Here is a 24,838-nt window from a genome sequence, read left to right on the forward strand (position 1 = left end):
CATCTCTTTTCTTGGATGGGTTAGGCTGTGCCACTAATTTTGCGGCACAAATTACTGTGAAACATATGGCACAGCTATGCTTTCTCTGTGCACACCGTAATCCAGTGGTTTTGTGTGAGCAAGTAAAATCACAATTGGACAGGCTGATGTCACTGGGGTTCATACAGCCTATTACATAAAGTGAATGCTGTACCTCATTTGTGACTGTTAAGAAACAGTCCGGTCAGCTTTGCCTCTGTAGCGACTCTATATACACTCCTGAAAATTGAAATAAGAACACCGTGAATTCATTGTCCCAGGAAGGGGAAACTTTATTGACACATTCCTGGGGTCAGATACATCACATGATCACACTGACAGAACCACAGGCACATAGACACAGGCAACAGAGCATGCACAATGTCGGCACTAGTACAGTGTATATCCACCTTTCGCAGCAATGCAGGCTGCTATTCTCCCATGGAGACGATCGTAGAGATGCTGGATGTAGTCCTGTGGAACGGCTTGCCATGCCATTTCCACCTGGCGCCTCAGTTGGACCAGCGTTCGTGATGGACGTGCAGACCGCGTGAGACGACGCTTCATCCAGTCCCAAACATGCTCAATGGGGGACAGATCCGGAGATCTTGCTGGCCAGGGTAGTTGATTTACACCTTCTAGAGCACGTTGGGTGGCACGGGATACATGCGGACATGCATTGTCCTGTTGGAACAGCAAGTTCCCTTGCCGGTCTAGGAATGGTAGAACGATGGGTTCGATGACGGTTTGGATGTACCGTGCACTATTCAGTGTCCCCTCGACGATCACCAGTGGTGTACGGCCAGTGTAGGAGATCGCTCCCCACACCATGATGCCGGGTGTTGGCCCTGTGTGCCTCGGTCGTATGCAGTCCTGATTGTGGCGCTCACCTGCACGGCGCCAAACACGCATACGACCATCATTGGCACCAAGGCAGAAGCGACTCTCATCGCTGAAGACGACACGTCTCCATTCGTCCCTCCATTCACGCCTGTCGCGACACCACTGGAGGCGGGCTGCACGATGTTGGGGCGTGAGCGGAAGACGGCCTAACGGTGTGCGGGACCGTAGCCCAGCTTCATGGAGACGGTTGCGAATGGTCCTCGCCGATACCCCAGGAGCAACAGTGTCCCTAATTTGCTGGGAAGTGGCGGTGCGGTCCCCTGCGGCACTGCGTAGGATCCTACGGTCTTGGCGTGCATCCGTGCGTCGCTGCGGTCCGTTCCCAGGTCGACGGGCACGTGCACCTTCCGCCGACCACTGGCGACAACATCGATGTACTGTGGAGACCTCACGCCCCACGTGTTGAGCAATTCGGCGGTACGTCTACCCGGCCTCCCGCATGCCCACTATACGCCCTCGCTCAAAGTCCGTCAACTGCACATACGGTTCACGTCCACACTGTCGCGGCATGCTACCGGTGTTAAAGACTGCGATGGAGCTCCGTATGCCACGGCAAACTGGCTGACACTGACGGCGGCGGTGCACAAATGCTGCGCAGCTAGCGCCATTCGACGGCCAACACCGCGGTTCCTGGTGTGTCCGCTGTGCCGTGCGTGTGATCATTGCTTGTACAGCCCTCTCGCAGTGTCCGGAGCAAGTATGGTGGGTCTGACACACTGGTGTCAATGTGTTCTTTTTTCCATTTCCAGGAGTGTAGTTTCAGTTAATGATCAATCTATCGTTGGCATGTGCTCTTTACCTTGCCCGCTAAACTTGCTGGGGGTCAGTTTTTCTCCTAAATTAATTTATCTGAAGCCTATTTACATATTTCATTGGACTAAGATTATGAATGGCTTCTTGTGTTTAATATGACTTTCGGGTTGTGCCAGTATCAGCACCTCATTTTCGGTGTGGCTAGTGTCCCAGCCCCCCCCCCCCCCCCTTCTCCTTTTATTTTATTTATTTATTTATTTTTTTTCATTTTTTTCAACGAACGACAATGTCTGTTCTTGAGGTTTTAACTATCTTGATAACACTGTCATGATGGGTCCAGTTATGGAAGAGCATTTTAATAACATACACCTTGTTCAAGGTGTTACATACTGCAGGTTTGAAATGTAACTTGGCCACATCACACTCTTTTCAGTCATCCATTGTGTATTTGGGGTTTGAAGTTTTTTGTGATGGTGATAAGCCTTGTTGTCATCATGTCACCACAGTCACAGCTCTGGCTTGCCCTATAAATATCAAAGAACTCCCCAAGAATTTTTATGTAAATCTGCTTACTGTCATAAATTCGTATGGGTGCAGCTATGTTGGCCCAACCCCTTGGCGAGTTGCTCCTTTGGAATATTCATTTTCAGTGGACACTGGCCTCCAAGTGGTAATTCATGCTTTTGAAACTGAAACTGCATAATGCTCCTTGTTTGGCTACTTTACATCCTGGCCACCACTTGGTGTTGGCTACAGACACCTCTCAGTATGGAGTCAGGGCCATTCTTGCATACTGATAGGAAGATGGTTCCAACCATCCATTAGCTCATGTGTCAAAAATGCTCCACTACACTCAGTAGTGCAACTCCCAAGTTGAAAAGGAAGTGCTTGCTATCATCTATGCCCTCAATAGGTTTCATGTGTTCATGTATGGGTCTAAGTTCCACCTTATTACAGAGCACAAGCTACTGGTTTTGTTGTTTAATCCTTCTTCTTGTTAGCCAACAAAGCAGCATTGCTTCCAGCGTTAAGGTTGTTTCTGCCTATCTGAAACTATAAAATACATTTTCAGCCTATCATGCAACATGCCTATGCCAATTAGCTGTCCCAGCTTGCAATGGAGCCAGATCCTACTTTTGATCAGGATAAACCCCTTTGTTTCCACTTACATGTTGAGGCACAATTCATGGTGGATGGGTTTCCTATTATGGGCTCCCAGATTGCAACTGTTGTCATTGCTGATGTGGTTTTCCATCAAGCTGTTCACCTCATTCAGCATGGTTGGCTAAACAGGCATCTGGACAGGGCTTTTGATCCACTGCCTAACTATTTTGCCCTCCACCACAGCCTTATGGTATTAGACAGTGTTGTTCTCTTAGCTACAGATGGAATGTTGTTGCCCTGGCTTGTGATCCTGGCCGCCCTATGGTAGGATGTGCTCCAATTCCTACATCAGGGGTCACATGTACCAAGTTACGTACCATTGGCACATGTTTTAGTTCGGCATCAATGGTGGCATTATGCACCTTTTTGTGGCCTGCTCTCAGTGTGTTACTCAACAGGCAGCGTTGAGGGCAATGCTTCCTCTGTGGCCCACACTGTAGCATCCATGGGAAAGCAGCTGTGTTGATTTCACGGTGCCTTACCTAAATTCTTGTTGACTGTTGGTTGTTGTTGCTTTCTTTAAATTTCCATACATTACCTGCTGTCCTATGATGTCAGCTGTAGCTATGATTCAGGCTCTCTTCAAAAATATTTCCACTGAAGGACTGTCTTATACACTTGTGATGTATAACAGTCCAGACCTCTCAGACTTTCCACAATTTCTGTGCCTGTCACAGCATTTGCCACTTAGTTGCTCCTCCTTTTCATCACCCAGTCTAACAATGAGCAGAATGTAACATCCACATGTTCAAGGTTCAAATGAAGAAGTAAATCGCTGTCTCCTTGACGGACAATGCCTTGACATGCTTCTTGAGTTCTTATAGGTTTATTCTGGTGGGGAATCGGAGTCTGGCCAAGATGCTCCAAGTTGTCAGCATGCTCCTGCAGGGCCGGACCTGCCCTCCTTGTTGACATTGTCAGCTCACGACTCTCCTCTGGTGTCCACACCCTGCTGTCAGGCCTTCTCGCAATTCTTCACTGTCCCACCACTGGTTCGGTCGGCGTCATTGGGTCCTTTCACGCTGGTGTCCATGGTGCCCCTGAGTGAGTGGCTGGCGCCTTCACCAGCAGTACAGTTCCACCACATCGAGGAACCACATCGAGGAACCAGAAGTCAAGATGCTACCAGCGCCACTGTCAACAGTCCTCTCTAATGGTATTTTGCGATGGAGTAGCTGCTGCCTGAGTCCATGGCCACACCAATTCTGACCCTACTCACTGGTTCTGGCCCACAATCTACTTCCAAAGCTGCCTTCAGTGCTTGTGGCGTATACTGCAGAAGCCACAGATGTTTCAACAGTTACCCCAATATCCACATCGGCAGAGTGCCCTTTCCTCAAAGTGGGAGGTATGTTATAATCCTGTATGTAATACCTGAATATGTGCCATGGCCCCAGGCCATTGGCATGCTACACTTCAAATATCCCGCCAACAGCATCTGTGCGGGTCGGCCACAAGAGGATGCCTGCAGTGGGCCATACAACTCGTGCACACAGCACGGCATCCCCCACCTGTCTATCAGAGGCCTCCCCTTTATGAGCGCAGGGGAGCAGGCAATCGCTCTCAAATTGTGTTCATACTTATTGTCAGCAACTGCTTGTGTCAGTACCTGGATTATTTCTATATTTGTGTGTATGTTCTGAACCAATGTTCGCTTGTGTGTGGAAGAAGAAAAAACTTTGCTTCATTGGGGCCCTGTTGCTGTTTGTACCTTACAGTGTGATGCATAAACAGTACCACATTAAATGAAGTAGATAACAATTACTCCCCCCCCCCCCCTTTCGCCCAATGAACCAAGGACCTTGCTGGTGGTGGGGAGGCTTGTGTGCCTTAGTGATACAGATAGCTGTACCATAGGTGTAACCGCAACGGAGGGGTATCTGTTGAGAGGCCAGACACATGTGGTTCCTGAAGAGGGTCAGTGTCATACCTTAATTGGGCACATAAGTTAGAAAATCTGAAAAGGAAAATGGATTGGTTTAAGTTAGATATAGTGGGAATTAGTGAAGTTCAGTGGCAGAAGGAATAAGACTTCTGGTCAGGCAAATATAAGGTTATAAATACGAAATCAAATAGGAGTGGGTTTAATAATGAATAAAAAATGGAACATGGATAAGCTACTATGAACAGCATAGTGAATGCATTATTGTAGCCAAGATACACACAAAACCAAAGTCTACCACAGTAGTACAAATTTATATGCCAACTAGCTCCACAGATGATGAAGAGATTGAAGAAATGTACAATGCAATAAAAGAAATTATTCAGATAGTTAAGAGAGACGAAAATTTAGTAGTCGTGGGGGACTGGAATACGACTGTGGGAAAAGGAAGAGAAGGAAAAGTAGTAGGTGAATAAGGACTGGGGGTAAGGAATGAAAGGGGAAGCCGCCTGGTAGAATTTTGCACAGAGCACAACTTAATCATAGCTAACACATGGTTCAAGAATCATAAAAGAAGGCTGTATACATGGAAGAAGCCTGGAGATACTTACAGGTTCCAGATAGATTATATAATGGTAAGACAAAGATTTAGGAACCAGGTTTTACATTGTAAGACATTTCCAGGGGCAGACGTGGACTCTAAACACAATTTATTGGTTATGAAATGTAGATTAAAACTGGAGAAACTGCAAAAGGGTAGGAATTTAAGAAGATGGATAAACTGAAAAAACCAGAAATTGTAGGGAGTTTGAGAGAGAGTATTACGGAATGATTGACAAGAACAGGGGAAAGAAATAAAATAGAAGAAGAATGGGTAGCTTTGAGAGATGGATTAGTGAAGGCAGCAGATGATCAAGTAGGTAAAAAGATGAGGGCTAGTAGAAATCCTTGGGTAACAGAAGAGATACTGAATTTAACTGATGAAAGGAGAAAATATAAAAATCCAGCAAATAAAGCAGGCGAAAAGGAATACAAATGTCTCAGAAATGAGATCGACAGGAAGTGCAAAATGGCTAAGCAGGGATGGCTAGAGGACAAATGTAAGGATGTGGAACCATGTATTACTAGGGGTAAGATAGATACTGCCTACAGGAAAATTAATGAGACCTTTGAAGAAAAGAGAACCATCTAAATGAATATCAAGAGCTTAGATGGAAAACCCGTTCTAAGCAAAGAAGGGAAAGCAGAAAGATAGAAGGAGTATCTAGAAGGTCTATACAAGAGCGATGTACTTGAGGGCAATATTATGGAAATGGAAGAGGACATAGATGAAGATGAAATGCAAAATATGATACTGCATGAAGAATTTGGCAGAGCACAGAAAAACCTAAATCGAAACAAGGCCTCGGAGTAGATAATATTCCGTTAGAACCACTGATACCTCAGGGGAGCCAGCCATGACAAAATTCTTCCATATGGTGAGCAAGATGTATGAGACAGGCAAAATGCCCTCAGAGCAAAAGGTTACTTACAATTTGTATAGAAACCAGAGGGCAGTTATAAGAGTCGAAGGGCATGATAGGGAAGCAGTGATTGAGAAGGGAGTGTGACAGGGTTGTAGCCTATCCCCAATGTTATGCAATATGATTTTGAGCAAGCAGTAAAGGAAACAAAAGAAAAATTTGGAATAGGAATGAAAATCCATGAACAAGAAATAAAAAATTCGAGGTTTGCTAATGACATTGTAATTCTGTCAGAGACAGAATAGGACGCGGAAGAGCAGCTGAATGGAATGGACAGTGTCTTGAAAGGAGAATGTAACATGAACATAGACAAACGCAAAACAAAGATAATGGAATGTAGTTGAATTAAATCTGGGGATGCTGAGAGTGTTATATTAGGAAAATGAGACACATGAAGTAGTAAATGAGTTTCGCTGTTCGGGGAGCAAAATAACTGATGATATCCGAAGCAGAGAGGATATAAAATGTAGACAGGCTATGGCAAGGAAATCCTTCTGAAGGAGATAAATTTGTTAACATCGAATATAAGTTCAAGTGTTAGAAAGCCTTTTCTGAAATTATTTGTATGGAGCATAGACATGTATGGAAATGAAACATGGACAATGAACAGTTCAGGCAAGAAGAGAATAAAAGCTTTAGAAATGTGGTGCTGCAGAAGAATGCTGAAGAATAGATGCATAGATCACATACCTGATGAGGAGACACTGAATAGAATTGGGGAAAAGAGGAATTTGTGGCACAACTTAACTAGAAGAAGGGATCATTTGGTAGGACATGTTCTGAGGCATCAAGGGATCGCCAATTTAGTACTGGAGGGAAATGTGGAGGGTAAAAATTGTAGAGGGGGACCAAGAGATGAAAACACTAAGCTGATTCAGAAGGATGTAGGTTGCAGTAGTTATTCGGAGATGAAGAGGCTTGCACAGGATAGAGTAGCATGGAGAGCTGCATCAAACCAGTCTCTGGACCGAAGACCACCACCACCACCAACACCACCACCACCACCACCACCACCACAACAACAACAACAACTGTATGGTATATGTTACATTGCATTTAGGGACTTTTGGGTAATTGAACATGTATCAATAATTACAGATTTCTGTAGTTGTATATATAAGTTTGGATGTAGCTGTACTGTGTTGATGTACTGGTGGATACTGTGTGGTATGACTCCTGTAGTTGATAGTATAATTGGTATAATGTCAACTTTGTCCTGATGCCACATGTCCTTGACTTCCTCAGCCAGTTGGATGTATTTTTCAATTTTTTCTCCTGTTTTCTTCTATATATTTGTTGTATTGGGTATGGATATTTCGATTAGTTGTGTTAATTTCTTCTTTTTATTGGTGAGTATGATGTCAGGTTTGTTATGTGGTGTTGTTTTATCTGTTATCGTGGTTCTGTTCCAGTACAATTTGTATTCATCATTCTCCAGTACATTCTGTGGTGCACACTTGTATGAGGGAACGTGTTGTTTTATTAGTTTATGTTGTATGGCAAGTTGTTGATGTATTATTTTTGCTACATTGTCATGTCTTCTGGGGTATTCTGTCTTTCCTAGTATTGTACATCTGCTTGTGATGTGATCTGCTGTTTCCATTTGTTGTTTGCAAAGTCTGCATTTATCTGTTGTGGTATTGGGATCTTTAGTAATATGCTTGCTGTAATATCTGGTGTTTGTTGTTTGATCCTGTATTGCAATCATGAATCCTTCTGTCTCACTGTATATATTGCCTTTTCTTAGCCACGTATTGGATGCGTCTTGATCGATGTGTGGCTGTGTTAAATGATACGGGTGCTTGCCACGTAGTGTTTTCTTTTTCCAATTTACTTTCTTCGTATCTGTTGATGTTATGTGATCTAAAGGGTTGTAGAAGTGGTTATGAAATTGCAGTGGTGTAGCCAATGTATTTATATGAGCGATTGCTTTGTGTATTTTGCTAGTTTCTGCTCGTTCGATAAAGAATTTTCTTAAATTGACTACCTGCCCATAATTTAGGTTTTTTATGTTGATAAATCCCCTTCCTCCTTCCTTTCTGCTTAATGTGAATCTTTCTGTTGCTGAATGTATGTGATGTATTCTATATTTGTGGCATTGTGATCATGTAAGTGTATTGAGTGCTTCTAGTTCTGTGTTACTCCATTTCACTACTCCAAATGAATAGGTCAATATTGGTATAGCATAAGTATTTATAGCTTTTGTCTTGTTTCTTGCTGTCAATTTTGTCTTCAGTATTTTTGTTAGTCTTTGTCTATATTTTTCTTTTAGTTCTTCTTTAATATTTGTATTATCTATTCCTATATTTTGCCTGTATCCTAGATATTTATACGCATCTGTTTTTCCATCACTTATTATTATTAATATTATTATCATTATTATTATCATTAGTTTGTACACAGAATTATAAAATATTTCAAAACTGATAGTTTGAGATGTCTGTTATGCAACTAAGTAAAACAAACTGACATATTTTTCTTATTCTGTAAATGTGAAGCAATGTTATCAGCCAAAGCACTCATCACACAGTAGTTAAATCACTGAAATGTAAAGTATAAAGAGCTATTATACAAGTGTCAGAATTCAAAATATATTCTTGGTACTGCACACAACTGAAGTGGTCCTCTGAATTTAGAATTAATCATGCAACAAGAAAGAAAAATAGTTAAGAAAAGAAATGAAGTCTACAAACTTTACCTTTCACTTCATCAGCAAAATTCTGCCACTTGTACTGAGACATACTAAGCAATTTCTCTAACTTGTCATCTTCTATGAGCGGATGACTGTTATTCATAAGATATATCAGCACTTCATTCATTGATAATATTTCTTTTCCATTATCTGTAAATTGTGCAATTTAACAGTTAGTAGGAAGAACATGCTGACACTATTTCAATGAGAATAATGGATATTACCACTCTCTTTTTTTAAGTAACTATAGTCAAACAATGTAAAATAACTACTAGTGTTTTCTAACCACAACCAGAACTGTAAAAGCAACATTCTAGCCTTAACGATCCACCCCTTTCCAGCTAAAACAGAAATATCAAACCATGGAAAATCCAGGATGGAATGTAACAATATGAGAGAAGGAAAGTTGCTACTCACCATATAGCAGAGATGCTGAGCTGCGATAGGCACAATAAAAAGATTCACACAATCATAGCTTTCAGCCATTATGGCCTTTGTCAGCAGTAGACACACATACACACCTGCACACACACACTCACGCAAGCGCAACTTGCACACACATCTGCAGTATCAGAGAGCTGAAATTACACTGTGAGCAGCAGCACCAGTGCATGATGGGAGTGGTGACTGGGTAGGGTTAAGGAGGAGGCTGGGGCGGGGAGGGAGAGGGATAGTATGGTGGGGGTAGCGGACAGTGAAGTGTTGCAGTTTAGACGAAGGGTAGGAGAGAAGGTGCGGAGGGGGGAGGGGGAGGGGGTAAGTAGCGGAAAGGAGAGAAATAAAAATAAAAGAAATTAAAAGACTGGGTGTAGAGGTGAAATGATAGCTGTGTAGTGCTGGAATGGGAACAGGGAGCGGGCTGGATGGGTGAGGACAGTGACTAACGAAGGTTGGGGCCAGGAGGGTTACGGGAACTTAGGATGTATTGCAGGGAAAGTTCCCACCTGCGCAATTCAGAAAAGCTGGTGTTGGTGGGAAGGATCCATGTGGCGCAAGCTGTGAAGCAGTCATTGAAATGAAGGCTGTATTGTTGGGCAGCATGCTCAGCAACAGGGTGGTCCACTTGTTTTTTGGCCACAGTTTGTCGGTGGCCGTTCATGCGGTCAGACAGCTTGTTGGTTGTCATGCCTACATAGAATGCAGCACAGTGGTTGCAGCTTAGCTTGTAGATCACATGACTGGTTTCACAGGTAGCCCTGCCTTTGATGTGATAGGTAATGTTAGTGACTGGACTGGAGTAAGTGATGGTAGGAGGATGTATGGGACAGGTCTTGCATCTAGGTCTATTACAGGGGTAAAAGCCATGAGGTAAGGGATTGGGACTAAAACAGCTTTACTACATCTTTTGCCAGGGCTTTAACTACCATTCATCATACCCAGAAACAAGGAGCAACCCACTCAAAATCTTTCCCACTTCTCTCAAAATGGTATTCCCTGCCCATTCAATCCAAGAAATATTCTGGTCAATCCTTAAGCCACACCTACTGATAACCCTGTGCCCCATGGGTCATACTACAGAGAAAGACCAATGTGCAACAACTGTCCTATTCCATTCCCATCACAAGCACAATCTATTAAGAGGCAGGGCTGCCTGTAAAAGGGCTCGTATCATGTAACATCTCTGCTGCAAGTTCTGCTGACATTTTTATGTGGAACTGACCAGTAACCAACTGTCCACCAGCATGAAGGCACAGCTGACCATGCAGAGGCAGGACACACTACTGAGTGCAACATGGCTGATTTCAATGGCCGCTTGACAATCTGTGCCAAGTGGATACTCCTCCACCTCCTCCCTCCCCCTCCCCAATACCAATTTCTCTGAATAATGTATGTGAGAATCGTCATTATAACATGCCCTCCAATATCACAATGCTCCTGGCCTCAATCTCAAGTAGCCCTGTCACACAAACACTTCCACTCTTGTCACCAAACTCCTCACTTCACTCATTCTACAAACACACCATCTTCTCCACAGTCTCCCTCTTTCTCTGCTTTATCTCCCCCTCCAAATCCATTACTCCACAACACTGTGTGGCACGTTACAACTCTCCTTGTCTGGGTCAGGGTGAATTTATTGGTGCCACATTCCTGTCCCATCCACTTGCTGCATCTCCATTCCAACCATCAGCCCTCCTCCCTCCTCCAACACTTACTCTCCCTCTTCCCCATCTCCTCCTCCTACTCCTTTCTCCACTCCCCTCCATTCTCGTCTCACCCACTACACCGGACACAGTCATTTGGCCAATTAAGCTGTGTCTCAGGTAAAATGTAGTCAGCTGAAACAACGTAATCATGCAGGTGCATGTGTATGTGTATGTGTGTATTCTGTGCTAATTATATCTGAAGGGGAACATTGTGTGGAAGCTTATCAATGTTTCCAGCTCAATTATATTGTGAGTTGTTATCTTTACTCTTCTGCTTGGAACACTTGTCATAATGAGGCACCATATTTTGTATCCTCATGTCAACACATGATGTAAAATACAAAGCAGCTACAGCTTCCTTGACAGTATTATTATTATGGAATTTCTTGCCAACAAGGAAAGCCCTTAGGTGCAAAACAAGGTGAAAAGCATTAGGGGAAAATTGTATTGCTGCCACAGTACAGGCACAAGTATTGTCATGCATGAAAACAACTACACATCCTAACATGCCATGTCTCCTGATTTGGATTATACAACAGAATTTGCAGTGTTCCAATATGCATTTACACTGATGGTTCCACTGTTTTCCTACAAACAAATCAGCAGTAAACTCTGTGATGAAACAACATACACAGAAGCTTACAAGTGGTCAGAACAACTCAGATTTTTATCTTCCATGCTGTGGATATGTGGATCCTTTCTATAAGGCAGTCATTTTGCTTCCAGAGTCTCATGCCTGTCCTCATCGCACTTAGAGTAAGAATGTGATTCATAAGGTCACCACCCTCCTGGCAATACCCCATCTCTAATGACCTCAATGTCAACAGGATGTTAAACCTAATCTTCCTTCCTTCCTCACAGTACCTTTTCCAAAAACGTGAAACATCTACTTCATGTTATCTTCTGTTACAAAAGATGGGATCCAGAGGAAGCAGAATTACTAGAAATTCAGCTGATGCCACACAAAGTTATGCATTTGTTGTTCCTTTAAGAGCCTAGACCAATTTCTGTGATTCCAAAGACAGTTGTCCACTGAGTTCTCAACCACATGCATCATTTTTTCCTTTACAGTACACTTCACAAATTTAATGGTGAATCTTAAGCGAGTGATGGATTTCATGCCTTCTTCCTAACTGAATACACATCAAAATGTGTGTTGCTGTCATCTCAAATTTGTGTCCATCTTGTAGCTAGTTGGCACAAAGGCAGATTCTTATCTTGCAATTGCAACATGCGATGTAAATTACTTATTCTGTTGGTAGCCTTTGTTTAAATAAGTATAATATTTTACATTTCTAATCTCAAATTAACAAGAACAATGTAAGGATTAAATCAGACACACAGAAAATTCAAGATTGAGTATAACGTGTACATAATGATAAATCTGTACTCGTGAAATAGAAGATGTGTTGAACTGCCAACAGGTATGTGACCAATAGACTGCTTTGTATTTGGATGAAGTCCTTCTCCTAAAAAAATTAAACACGCACTTGTTGCTGCAATCTCTCTCTCTCTCTCTGATGTGTGTGTGTGTGTGTGTGTGTGTGTGTGTGTGTGTGTGAGAGAGAGAGAGAGAGAGAGAGAGAGAGAGAGAGAGAGAGAGAGAGTGAGTGAGTTCTGATAAAGGACTTCGTTTCAAAGGTAAGCCTTACCATGACAATTACATATACATTAATTAACACAACGAACATATCAAGAAAGTGATACTTCTGATCTGTTGGTTCACACAACACATTCTTCAGAGACAAGCAAACTAAAATGAAGAGCACATAATTTTGGACAAATGTGGACAAAATTGTGGCACATTTTTTATCCTCAGAATTTCAAGGTAATGCAAGAGTACAAACTCCCTTTCAGTTTGCCACCAATCATGCAGTGAGCATAACTGGGTTACAAGAGAATATCTCACTGATTTTTAACACAGTTCAAAGTATACATCTTAGTTCTAATGAAACACAAGATTAAAGTTTTTTTCCTCAAGACTAAAACTGAAAATCACATCTACATCTACATGGATACCCAGAAAATCACACTTACATGCCTGGCAGAGGGTTCACTGAACCACCTTGACATTAATGATCTATCATTCCAATCTAGAACAACGTGTGGAAAAAACGAACTCCCATATCTTTCTGTGCAAGCTCTTATTTCCCTTATTTTATTATGATGGTCATTTCTCCCTCAGCACCAACAAAATATTTTTGCATTTGGAGGAAAAAGTTTGTGATTGAAATTTCATGAGAACATTCAGCCGCAACGAAAAATGCCTTTGTTTTAATGGTGTCCACCCCAAATTCTGCATCATGTCAGTGACACTCTCTCCTCTATTTCGCAGAAATACCAAACATGTTGCTCTTCTTTGAACTTTCTCGATGTACTCTGTTAATCTTATCTGGTAAGGATCCCAGACTGTGCTGCAGTACTCCAAAAAAGGACAGCCAAGCATAGTGTAGGCAGTCTCTTTAGTAGATCTGTTACATTTCCTAAGTATTCTGCCAAGTCTGGTCTTCCCCCCATTTTCTAAGCATTCTTCTCAATTTAAATTGTTCGTAACTGTAATTCCTAGGTGTTTAGTTGATTATACAGCCTTTAGATTTGACTGATTTATCGTGTAACCAAAGTTTAACGGATTCCTTTTAGCACCCATGTGGATGATCTCACACTTTTCATTATTTAGGATCAATTGCCAATTTCTGAACCATGCAAATATCTTTGCTAAATCACTTTGCAATTTCTTTTGATCTTCAGATCAGTTTATTAGATGATAAAAGACAGCACCACCTGCAAACAATCTAAGATGGCCGCTCATATTGCCTCCTAAATTGTTCATATAAATAAGGAACAGCAAAGGGCCTATAACACTACTTTGGAGAAAGCCAGACATCACTCCTGTTTTGCTTGATAACTTTTCGCCAGTTACTACAAACTGTGGCCTCTCCAACAGGAAATCATTAATCCAGTCACACTTTGTGTGTATAAAGAGCTGTTGTGCTTCGCAATAACAATGTTTTCTAAATCAGTGCTGACTGTGTGTCAATAGACCGTTCTCTTCCAGCTAATTCATAATGTTTGAACACAGTATATGTTCCAAAATCCTGCTGCAAATTGACGTTAATGAGATGGGCCTGTAATTTAGTGGGTTACTCCTACTGCTTCTCTTGAATATTGGTGTGACCTGTGCAACTTTTCAGTCTTTGGATACGGATCTTTCATCGAGTGTGCAGTTGTATAAGATTGTTAAGTATGGAGCTATTGCATAAACACACTCTGAAAGGAATCTAATAGGTACACAGTCTGGAGCAGAAGATTTGCTTTCATTAAGTGGTTTAAGTTGCTTGACTGCTCGGAGGGTATCCACTTCTAAGTTTCTCATGCTGGCAGCTGTTCTTGATTCGAATTCTGGAATATTTACTTCATCTTCTTTGGTGAATGAATTTCAAAAGGCTGTGTTTAGCAACTCTGCTTTCACAGCACTGTCGTTAATAGTATTTCCATTGCTATCATGCAGAGCATACTTTACATATGACCAGAATCTCTCTGGATTTTCTGCCAGGTTTCGAGACAAAGTTCTGTTGTGGGAATTATTATAAGCATCACACATTGATGCCCGTACTAAATTTTGAGCTTATGTATAATATCGCTAATCTTGGAGAGCTGGTGTTCATTTAAATTTGGCATGCTTTTTTCTGTGTTTCTGCAACAGTGTGCTAAGGGAATCACCTCTGTCATTTTATTTGTTTTTTATTTGGTATAATCTTCCAATTGCTGTTGATACTATTTCTCTGAATTCAAGCCACATCTGGTCTGCACTTACATTGTTAATTTGGAAGGAATGTAGATTGTTTCTCGGGAAGGCGTCAAGCAATTTTTTATCTGATTTTCTGAATAGGTATATTTTTGAGGATCTGGTGGTTACAATATTCAATCTCGCTGTGACAACCCTTTGTTCACCAAGCCCTGTATCCATTTTGATGCTCATTATTAGCTCAGGATTATTTGTTGCTAAGAGGTCAAGTGTGTTTTCACAACCATCTAATATTCACATGAGCTCATGAACTAGCAGCTCGAAATAATTTTCGGAGAATGCGTTTAGCACAATCTCGGATGATATTTTATGCATACATCTGGATTTAAACATGTATTTTCACCAACATATTGAGGGTAAATAAAGTCACAACCAACTATAACTGTATGTGTTGAGTACATATTTGAAGTTAAACTCAAGTTCTCTTTGAACCTTTCAGCAATTGTATCATCTGAGTCTGGGGGTCCATAACAGGATCTAATTATTATTTTATTCCAGTTGCCAAGAATGATCTCTGCCCATAGCAACTCACAGGAACTATTTGCTTCCATTTTACTACAAGATTAACTACTTCTAACAGCAACAGACATGCCACCACCAATTCTCCTTAGCCTATCCTTTCGGAACACCGTTACATTCTCCGCAAAAATTTTGGCCGAACTTCTATCCAGCTTTCAGTGCCTATGACTATTTGAGCTTCAGTGCTTTCTATTAGCGTTTGGAGGTCTGGTACTTTCCCAACACAGCTACAGCAATTTACAACAGTTATACCAATGGTTTCTGTATCTATGTTCCTCCTATGTTCGACGTGCATCCTTTGAGACTGAAACCCTTTTTGTATTTCCCAAGACCCTCTGGCCTATAAGCCACCCAGTCCTTGCCAGACAGCCTCTGCTACCTATGTAGCTGCCTCCTGTGTGTAGTGGACTCCTGACCTATTCAGCGGAACCCGAAACCCAAATTAACCTATGGCGCAAGTTGAGGAATCTGCCATCTACACAGTTGCAGAACCATCTGAGCCACTGATTCAGACCCTCCACTCGGCTCTTTACCAAAAGTCCACAATCAGTCCTGTCGACTATGCTGCAAATAGTGAGCGCTGCATTAATCTTTCAAACAAGACTCGCAGCCTTTACCACTTCTGTTAGCCGCTTGAAACCACAGAGAATCTCTTCTGATCCAAAGTGACACCCATCATTGGTGCCAACATGAGCCACCACTAGCAGCTGGCTGTACCCTTGCTCTTCATGGCATAGGGAAGGATCCTTTCCACATCTGGAATGACTGCATCTGGTATGCACATGGAGTGCACAATGGCTTTCCTCCCCTCCTTGGCAGCCATGTTCCTAAGGGGGCCCATATGTGCCAACATTGGTGCTCCATCTACCAATTATCCCATCCTCTATGACTGCCCAGACCTTGCAGGCTGAGAGGTTTCCTCTGAAACAAGACAAGTGACTGCATCCGGTTGAGCGACAGTGTCAGCCACAGTCAGCACCTGGAATGTTAGTCAGACTAACCAGGGAGGCCTTACATGTTGCCCCCTGAGAAGTCTTTTGACACCTGCCATGCTTCAAGGCAACTTCCCACTCGACTATGGGAGAGTCAACCTCAGTGCGTGCAGTAATGGGCTGGTCACCAGTGCCGACCGATCAGAAGACTCAGACATACTGGAAGTTAGTTGGATCTGCACCGCCAGCGCGCAACAGTCATGCACATCCACTGCAGCTTCAAGCTGTGTAACTGAAGCCATAACAGCCTGGAGCTGACAGTGCCTCGCATCTGCACACAGCAATCACAGTACCCATCCATACTAAAGACCGTGGGAAACTACACTACATGGACAAACAAAGACAATCAACACGCACTACAGAAATCTACAGTGGACACACAGAGAAACACAAGAACTGTGTCCAATAAAATGGATTAATATGGAGAGACTCAAAAACTGACCTACCAAATCACTCAGGTGAGACTAAATAATCCACTCCTGATTAGGAACTTGTAATTTGTCACAAAATCTGCTTACTTTCTGATGCAAAAGAAAGTGCAAGAAGTGTGCCTATTAAATATTAAATTAACACACAGAGACTCAAAGACACAAACTACCAAAGCACACAGATGAAACTATAAAATTCCCTCCTGGTTAGGAACATACAAAATTCAATATTTGAGAAAGTGAGAAAAATGCGAGAAATTCAGCTTATTGGGAATTAAGACTACACTAAAATAATGAGTAATGTGGACTTATTCACTTTGCTTTCATTCAAGTAAGTTGAGAAGAAATAAACAAATTTTTATGTGACTTGATGTGAAAAACATCCAGAGTTCTACTGAAAAAGTTATGATGTGAAAGACTGTCAGAAAGAGGAGTTGAGCACAGAAATTTTATGGAAAATGCTTGCCACAACATGAGTCAGGTAAGTGACACGTATGCTAAGGAATCCACAAATTTATCTACTGTTCTACTGGGTGTAACCATGATGAAGCCATACAGCGGAGCAATCGAAGCACCATGTGGAAGGGGAATATCAGTTGTCCTAATCCATGCTTTGCCTTCTACTGTAACTTTTTTTATTTGGTTTGTTTCTGTAAACACACATTCTTGTCGCATTGTCGCTACAAATGTATTGGCTGTTCAGGTGGCATAATAAAGAAATAATGATTACCATACAAATGTGTGCCACTGTCATGGTTATATGGCTCATTATGGTTCAATGATGGATCTGTGCAAGCTATTTTGCTAAAACATTGTTGCATCTGAAATTTTATTTGTGAGCAGGTGCTAGAGCATACATACTTTTGGGTGAAGCCTAATGATTTTTGCTGACTGAAGAACACTGAATGGGGGATGCATGAGGAAATTCCTTGCTTGAGCTCTTAGTGCCCACTTTTGCAGCACCCACGTATAGAAGAATTTTTCTGAAATGTTCTCTGATAGTTAACTATGCACTAGAATGTTCAGTAGAGGAGAAAAACACTAGGGTCAAATAAAAATTAGAACATGTAAAATGTGCTGTTGGTATAGGTATATGTAGGTAGAGGTGAAAGATTAGTACAAGACAGGAAGAGATGGGACAACTGCACATAGTGAATTGGGTGGTCTCCAGACTGAAACTTTAAACATCCACATAGTCTTGGAAGTCAAAGGCCCATTTGGTGGTAAGGGAGGTAGGAACATTTATCACCACACTGTGCTGTAAATCAGTCAACATCCCAAAGTAAACTGATGATGTCACTGAAGATACAAAGCTGACAGGTTCTCACAATATTTAAATATATATATATATATATATATATATATATATATATATATATATATATATATATATATATATATATAAAAACAAAGATGAGGTGACTTACCGAACAAAAGCGCTGGCAGGTCGATAGACACACAAACAAACACAAACATACACACAAAATTCAAGCTTTCGCAACAAACTGTTGCCTCATCAGGAAAGAGGGAAGGAGAGGGGAAGACGAAAGGAAGTGGGTTTTAAAGGAGAGGGTAAGGAGTCATTCCAATCCCGGGAGCGGAAAGACTTACCTTAGGGGGAATGACTCCTTACCCTCTCCTTTAAAACCCACTTCCTTTTGTCTTCCCCTCTCCTTCCCTCTTTCCTGATGAGGCAACAGTTTGTTGCGAAAGCTTGAATTTTGTGTGTATGTTTGTGTTTGTTTGTGTGTCTATCGACCTGCCAGCGCTTTTGTTCGGTAAGTCACCTCATCTTTGTTTTTATATATAATTTTTCCCACGTGGAATGTTTCCTTCCATTATATATATATATATATATATATATATATATTGGTAAACTGTACTATGCACACAAGATCTGAAATATACATCTTATGAAGAATTAAACTGACCAAAATACTAGTAGCCAATATCTTACTGCTGCTTGCATCTGTCTCGGAAGAAAAATTTGTTTACCAAATGAGCTTAGTTTTGCAAAAGATTCGTATGATAAAATACAAAACAAAATGTTCAAGAGACATGCAAACATACCTGGCAGATCTCGCACAAATCTTGGCATAAAGTGGAATTGAGCACAGCCAGATGAATCAGAATGGGCATGAAAATCCATGTCTACAAGTTCCAGTATCTCCTTAAAGAGATATGTATCTAATAACAGACAGAAACAAAAGCACAGACACAATTAACTAAAAATAATTGGCATGTTGGTAGTACATAAAAGTAGAAAATTGTAGTTACTTACAAAAAAGATCCAGCTCTCGTATTGTAAAGTTCTCAGGAAGCTTTTCCTCAATGTAAAGAATAGTGTATTCAATATTGAAGCGAATAACTTTACATGTAGGTAGCTTGTGCAAAGGAAAGTGAGAAAACATTGAGAAGCCTTCAAAAATAAACTCATGTTCATCATGTTTAATGATTGTTGGCGTTTTAGTCTGAAAAATGTAGTAAAATATTGTTGTGTTAAAATATAAACTGCGAAAGACAATTGTATGAAGAAATAAAAAGGATGCAACTTGATGCACCAATACTCACCAAAAAATTTGTTGGTGGAGATATAGTAATATGATAATGGTATAGTCGATCAGCATTATTTGTATTTATATCACATTTCAGTAAGTGACTCTCACCAGCATATATTCCATGTCGTATACCACTTCGTCGAGCTTTTGCACTGCACCGGCACAAGGGACCATCATTCATCTGGAGGAAAAAAATAAATAAATAAATAAATTATTCACTGATGATATAAAAAGAGCACATACCATAGCCTGGAAAAATAGACACCTAACAGCTTTGTCTCCAGATATTTAACCATACAAAAAATGAATCTGTGTGTGCATACACATTTATCTACTCATGTTTTTCTTCAGGTAAATAGTACAGCGTAATAAAATATTGACAAGCTTTCTAGCTTTCTAATATAATTTCATGCCATTACAGGAGTACAGGGAACTTGTTCCACTATAAGTCTTGGAACAGTGCTGTCGTAACAAGATATGAGGCATGATATAGGTGACAGGATTTTGAGGGTGTCCATTTGTTGGTATATGAGTGGCCGTGTACAGGAGTGAACAGGGACAAGCTGAGATTTTTCAGGTCTCCGTAGTTGGAGACAGTACAGAAAGACTTGGACATCAGGCTGAATGAGGAAGATTTGCTGATGACAGTGAAATGCGACTCTGGGTTGGCTTAATGCTCTGCTTTTTATTGCTTCTTCATGTGTTAGCAATGAAAATGCAGAAGAGCACAGAAAATGGTTTATAAAACCACAGATGAGGTTTACCAGAATCTCCAATCTGTTACCAGAACAAATGGTCACCTAAAACTGTAACTTTTGAGATTCCGGTATACACAGTAATGTATGGTACTACAGACCATGAACTATGGAAGTGTCAGTTTATATCGCTTTAATCGAACCTTTAGGTTCAAATACTCATCACAGTGTAAGCGACATACAGACATAGGTACATGTAGACAAACGTACAATAGAAACCAATAACACCAGCCCACAGGTATTTACAGGCAATCTTTGAAAGTCCTTCTTAGTGCACAAAATTAATTGAGCCTGAATGCTCACTTACATAGCATCTGCTGTAGGATTGTTCATTTGAGGGTGCTGTTGTTACTGGAACTCTAAAACTCTTAACTCACTTGGCATTTTGAGGGCCTCTACATACAGCATTTGAGGCCGGCTGCTTATGCTTTTTACCTTCAATTCAATAAATTCTCAATGTGTGCAACCTCTTAACGGGTTGATGAAAGTGGCTTGCGCTGTATATATCTACCTAAGTTACTGGGCTTACAACTAGTATTTGTACTTACATGATTATTCTCTTTTTTTCTGGCAATGACCTTGGTCATTACATTTACCTTACCAAGGGATGATTTGCCCTTGAATCTTAGACCCTGATTGTACAGTTCTTTCTTCTACAAGTGACATTGGTGTGTACATATACATGCAAGAATAGGCGAGTTTCTCTTTTCTATTTATGTGTAAAGATACATATAATAGAACGAAACATTCCACGTGGGAAAAATTATATATAAAAACAAAGATGAGGTGACTTACCGAACAAAAGCGCTGGCAGGTCGATAGACACACAAACAAACACAAACATACACACAAAATTCAAGCTTTCGCAACAAACTGTTGCCTCATCAGGAAAGAGGGAAGGAGAGGGGAAGACGAAAGGAAGTGGGTTTTAAGGGAGAGGGTAAGGAGTCATTCCAATCCCGGGAGCGGAAAGACTTACCTTAGGGGGAAAAAAGGACAGGTATACACTCGCACACACGCACATATCCATCCACACATACAGACACAAGACATAAATACGTCTGCTTGTGTCTGTATGTGTGGATGGATATGTGCGTGTGTGCGAGTGTATACCTGTCCTTTTTTCCCCCTAAGGTAAGTCTTTCCGCTCCCGGGATTGGAATGACTCCTTACCCTCTCCCTTAAAACCCACTTCCTTTCGTCTTCCCCTCTCCTTCCCTCTTTCCTGATGAGGCAACAGTTTGTTGCGAAAGCTTGAATTTTGTGTGTATGTTTGTGTTTGTTTGTGTGTCTATCGACCTGCCAGCGCTTTTGTAAAGATACATACGTAGATTTGTCCATTGAAACAATTAATACATCCCTGTAACACAAATATGTACAATACATAATCACATCCTCTTGGTGACGAAGCACTGAGGTTAGGAATATTTTCGCTTGGGGGGGGGGGGGGGGTGCACTTCTTGTGAGATTTTTCCATGGGCTGAATAATAATTCACACATCCGTGGTCATAACACTTCTTTCCACTTTCTACACTGGGTGCTGCATCTGAAATGTCTAAACATCTAACTTTTACATTGCTCACTGATGTCTTCCTTCTCTGTCCTATCATCCTGTTTACTACTGCTGCCTGGGTTAGGCTTAATAGTGGCAAAATGACCAGGGGTCTGCCTGTGAGCGAGGGCTGATCACAATGTCTCCCTCACCTACACCTTTTGAATTCCTCTACATAGGTCCCGCTTACATAGATTTTAAGACAGAATGTAGCCTATTCTTTCCCCTTTATATTTCAGAAAACATCAACTCAACTTAACCATAACCTCAAATATCTGAAGTTAAATGAACTGCTTTAATCTGTGCACATGTACAGTTATAAACTTTTTGTTCATTAATTGGAGTACTACATTTGGTCTATGAACCCTTACAATATGAAAAGGTCCTCTCCATGGTCTTGCTAACTTCTTTGACTGCTCTCTTTTCACACTTTTGTCATGTAATAATACTTTGTCTCCTGTCTTGAATTCCTTGGGGTTTTGAACAGGATCATAATATTCCTTTTTCTTCTTGTACATTCCTCATTGAAACACCTTGCCATCTGACACATCCGGCACATTCCTCCTTTAATTTGTTATGTTATGTAAGCATAGTAGTTGTGTTGTACTTTGGCCAGAGCTGACTGTAGGATCCCAGGTATGTTGCATATTCTCCCAAAAAATAAATCAAATAAAGTGAACCCAGTTGATGAGTGTGCTCCCTGCCGCCGTTGGATAAGCAGCTGAGCAGCAAGTCGTATACTCCTAGCTCACTCAATTGTTACATAGTTTAATTCTTAATTTCTTTGCGTGTTTTTGGTACTTGCATTGTTTAATTCATAAATTTCGGGCGTATTATAGTATTTGAGAGTTGTAGCATCGCGTTCTGGTACCTGAATAGTGTAAATTCGCGTAGTCGTTTGTCTACTGTTTTTGTTTTGAACGGCCAGTGTCGGTTGGTCACAGTCAGTGTGCTCCCTGCCGCCGTTGGATAAGCAGCTGAGCAGCAAGTCGTATACTCCTAGCTCACTCGTTTGTTACATAGTTTAATTCTTAATTTCTTTGCGTGTTTTTGGTACTTGCATTGTTTAATTCATAAATTTCGGGCGTATTATAGTATTTGAGAGTTGTAGCATCGCGTTTTAATACCTGAATAGTGTAAATTCGCGTAGTCGTTAGTCTACTGTTTTTGTTTTGAACGGCCAGTGTCGGTTGGTCACAGTCAGTGTGCTCCCGGCCGCCGTTGGATAAGCAGCTGAGCAGCAAGTCGTATACTCCTAGCTCACTCGTTTGTTACATAGTTTAATTCTTAATTCCTTTGCGTGTTTTTGGTACTTGCATTGTTCAGGGAGTCACACCTAGTGATACGTGGCTGGCGACCACGGGGCCCCGAGCTGAGTCCTGGCATTGCTTCCACTTACTTATGCCAGGCTCCTCACTCTGATCTTTCCTATCTGGCCACCCTCGGCCAGCTCTTGTTCTTTTCCGACCCTGACGCTATTAGGTTTCGAGGGCTAGGGGTCTTTCATTTTCCAACCTATACTTCTCATGCAGCGTCTGACCCGGAGCGGGCGGCTGCAAAAGGCGTCTGTATCCCATGTTAGGGGCGGCCTCCAGAACTGCGGAAGGCAACGGAATACCACCGCAGATTATCTTCCCTGCATAATGCAGTCTCCATTTTATGCACAAAAAATGGCTTCCTCTCATGTTAAATCAGTGTCCGGAGGTAAAATAGTCCCCCATTCGGATCTCCGGGGGGGACAACTTGAAAGGAGGCAAAAAATCAAAACGAGAATTGGTACCTGGAATGTCAGAACTCTGCTACAAGCAGGAAAACTAGAAAACCTTAAAAGAGAGATGGAAAAGAATCATATGGACCTCGTAGGAGTTGCTGAAGTAAGATGGAATGGACATGGAGAGTTGCAGTCAGATGAATATGTATTCTACTACTCAGGAGGAGAAGTAAAAGGAATTAATGGAGTAGGAATGATTATGACAAAGGAATTGGCTAAATGTGTGGAATATGTAGACTATGCAAATGACCGGGTTATTGGTGTAAGGCTGAAAGGAGCACAAAAAGATTTACTGATTGTCCAGGTGTATATGCCAACTTCAGAACATGATGACCAAATTGTAGAGGAAACGTACAATGTAATAGAGAGAATAATGGACGAAAATAAAAAATGCTGCAAAATAGTAATGGGAGACTGGAACGCCATTGTGGGAGAAGAGGAAGAGGGAAACATAGTAGGCAGCCATGGTCTTGGAAAGAGAAATGACAGAGGTGAATGGTTAATTGACTTCTGCAGGGAAAGGCAGCTGATAGTGGCAAACACATGGTTCAAGAACCATAAGAGGAGGCTCTACACTTGGAAATCACCAGGGGATAAATATAGAAACCAAATCGATTTTATACTGGTAGAAGAAAGATACAGGAATGGAATCAAGAAGGTGCACACATTACCAGGTGCAGATATTAATAGTGACCACAACTTACTTATGGCAGAAATAGAAATAAGAATGTAAAAACTGAAAAAGGCGACAATGGTGAAGAAATGGGATCTAGAGAAGATAAGGTCCAACAAAGAACAAATTACAGAAATGCTGTCTCGGGACTTTCTAAACACATTACGAGACAAAGAAGCACCTGATAATGCCAACGAGTACTGGAATATGCTGAAAGAAGGAATCATTAAAGCAGGACAGCAAAATATAGGATATGTAAAAGGGAAAAGGTCAAAAAAACCATGGGTCACACAAGAAATGATTTCCAAGATGGAGGAGAGAAGAAAATTGAAAAACAAGAACACTGAAGATGCAAGAAAGATATACCGAAGGTTAAATAACGAACTGCGAAGAGAAACAGAGCAGGCTAGGAAAAAATGGCTAAAAGAGGAATGTGATGAAACTGAAGAACTGGACAGGAAAGGAAGATACGACTTACTATACAACAGAGTAAAGACTATGACATGGGAACAAAACAGAGCAGGAAGTGCTACTATGGAAATTTTGAGTAAAGACGAAGAGGTAGTGTATAAAGATCGTGACGATGTCCTCCAGAGATGGGAAGAATATATAAAAGAGCTATATGACACAAATAGCAAACCAGAAACTCTGGAACTTGAATCGCACAACAGTGTAAGTGATGAAGAGAAAGGACCGACCATCATAA

General features: G+C 41.3%; 1 protein-coding gene across 6 annotated transcripts in view; it reads right to left on the bottom strand.

The window, feature by feature from the left end:
* The window catches only part of LOC126473250 (ribonuclease 3), a 313,037-nt gene that overhangs the window by 258,991 nt on the left and 29,208 nt on the right, over nt 1–24,838 (bottom strand). For all 6 annotated transcript variants that reach the window (XR_007586426.1, XR_007586425.1, XM_050100177.1 and 3 more), the window contains exons 5-8: nt 19,395–19,562; nt 19,105–19,294; nt 18,894–19,010; nt 8,942–9,085 (exon numbers count right to left, since the gene is read on the bottom strand). Coding sequence is in view for 4 of the 6 variants with exons in the window: in XM_050100177.1 (XP_049956134.1) it covers nt 8,942–9,085; nt 18,894–19,010; nt 19,105–19,294; nt 19,395–19,562 (619 nt within the window). In the remaining 2 variants the exon portion in view is untranslated. The remainder of the gene's footprint in view (nt 1–8,941; nt 9,086–18,893; nt 19,011–19,104; nt 19,295–19,394; nt 19,563–24,838) is intronic.

Source organism: Schistocerca serialis, chromosome 4 (assembly GCF_023864345.2).
Source record: "Schistocerca serialis cubense isolate TAMUIC-IGC-003099 chromosome 4, iqSchSeri2.2, whole genome shotgun sequence".
NCBI lineage: Eukaryota > Metazoa > Arthropoda > Insecta > Orthoptera > Acrididae > Schistocerca > Schistocerca serialis.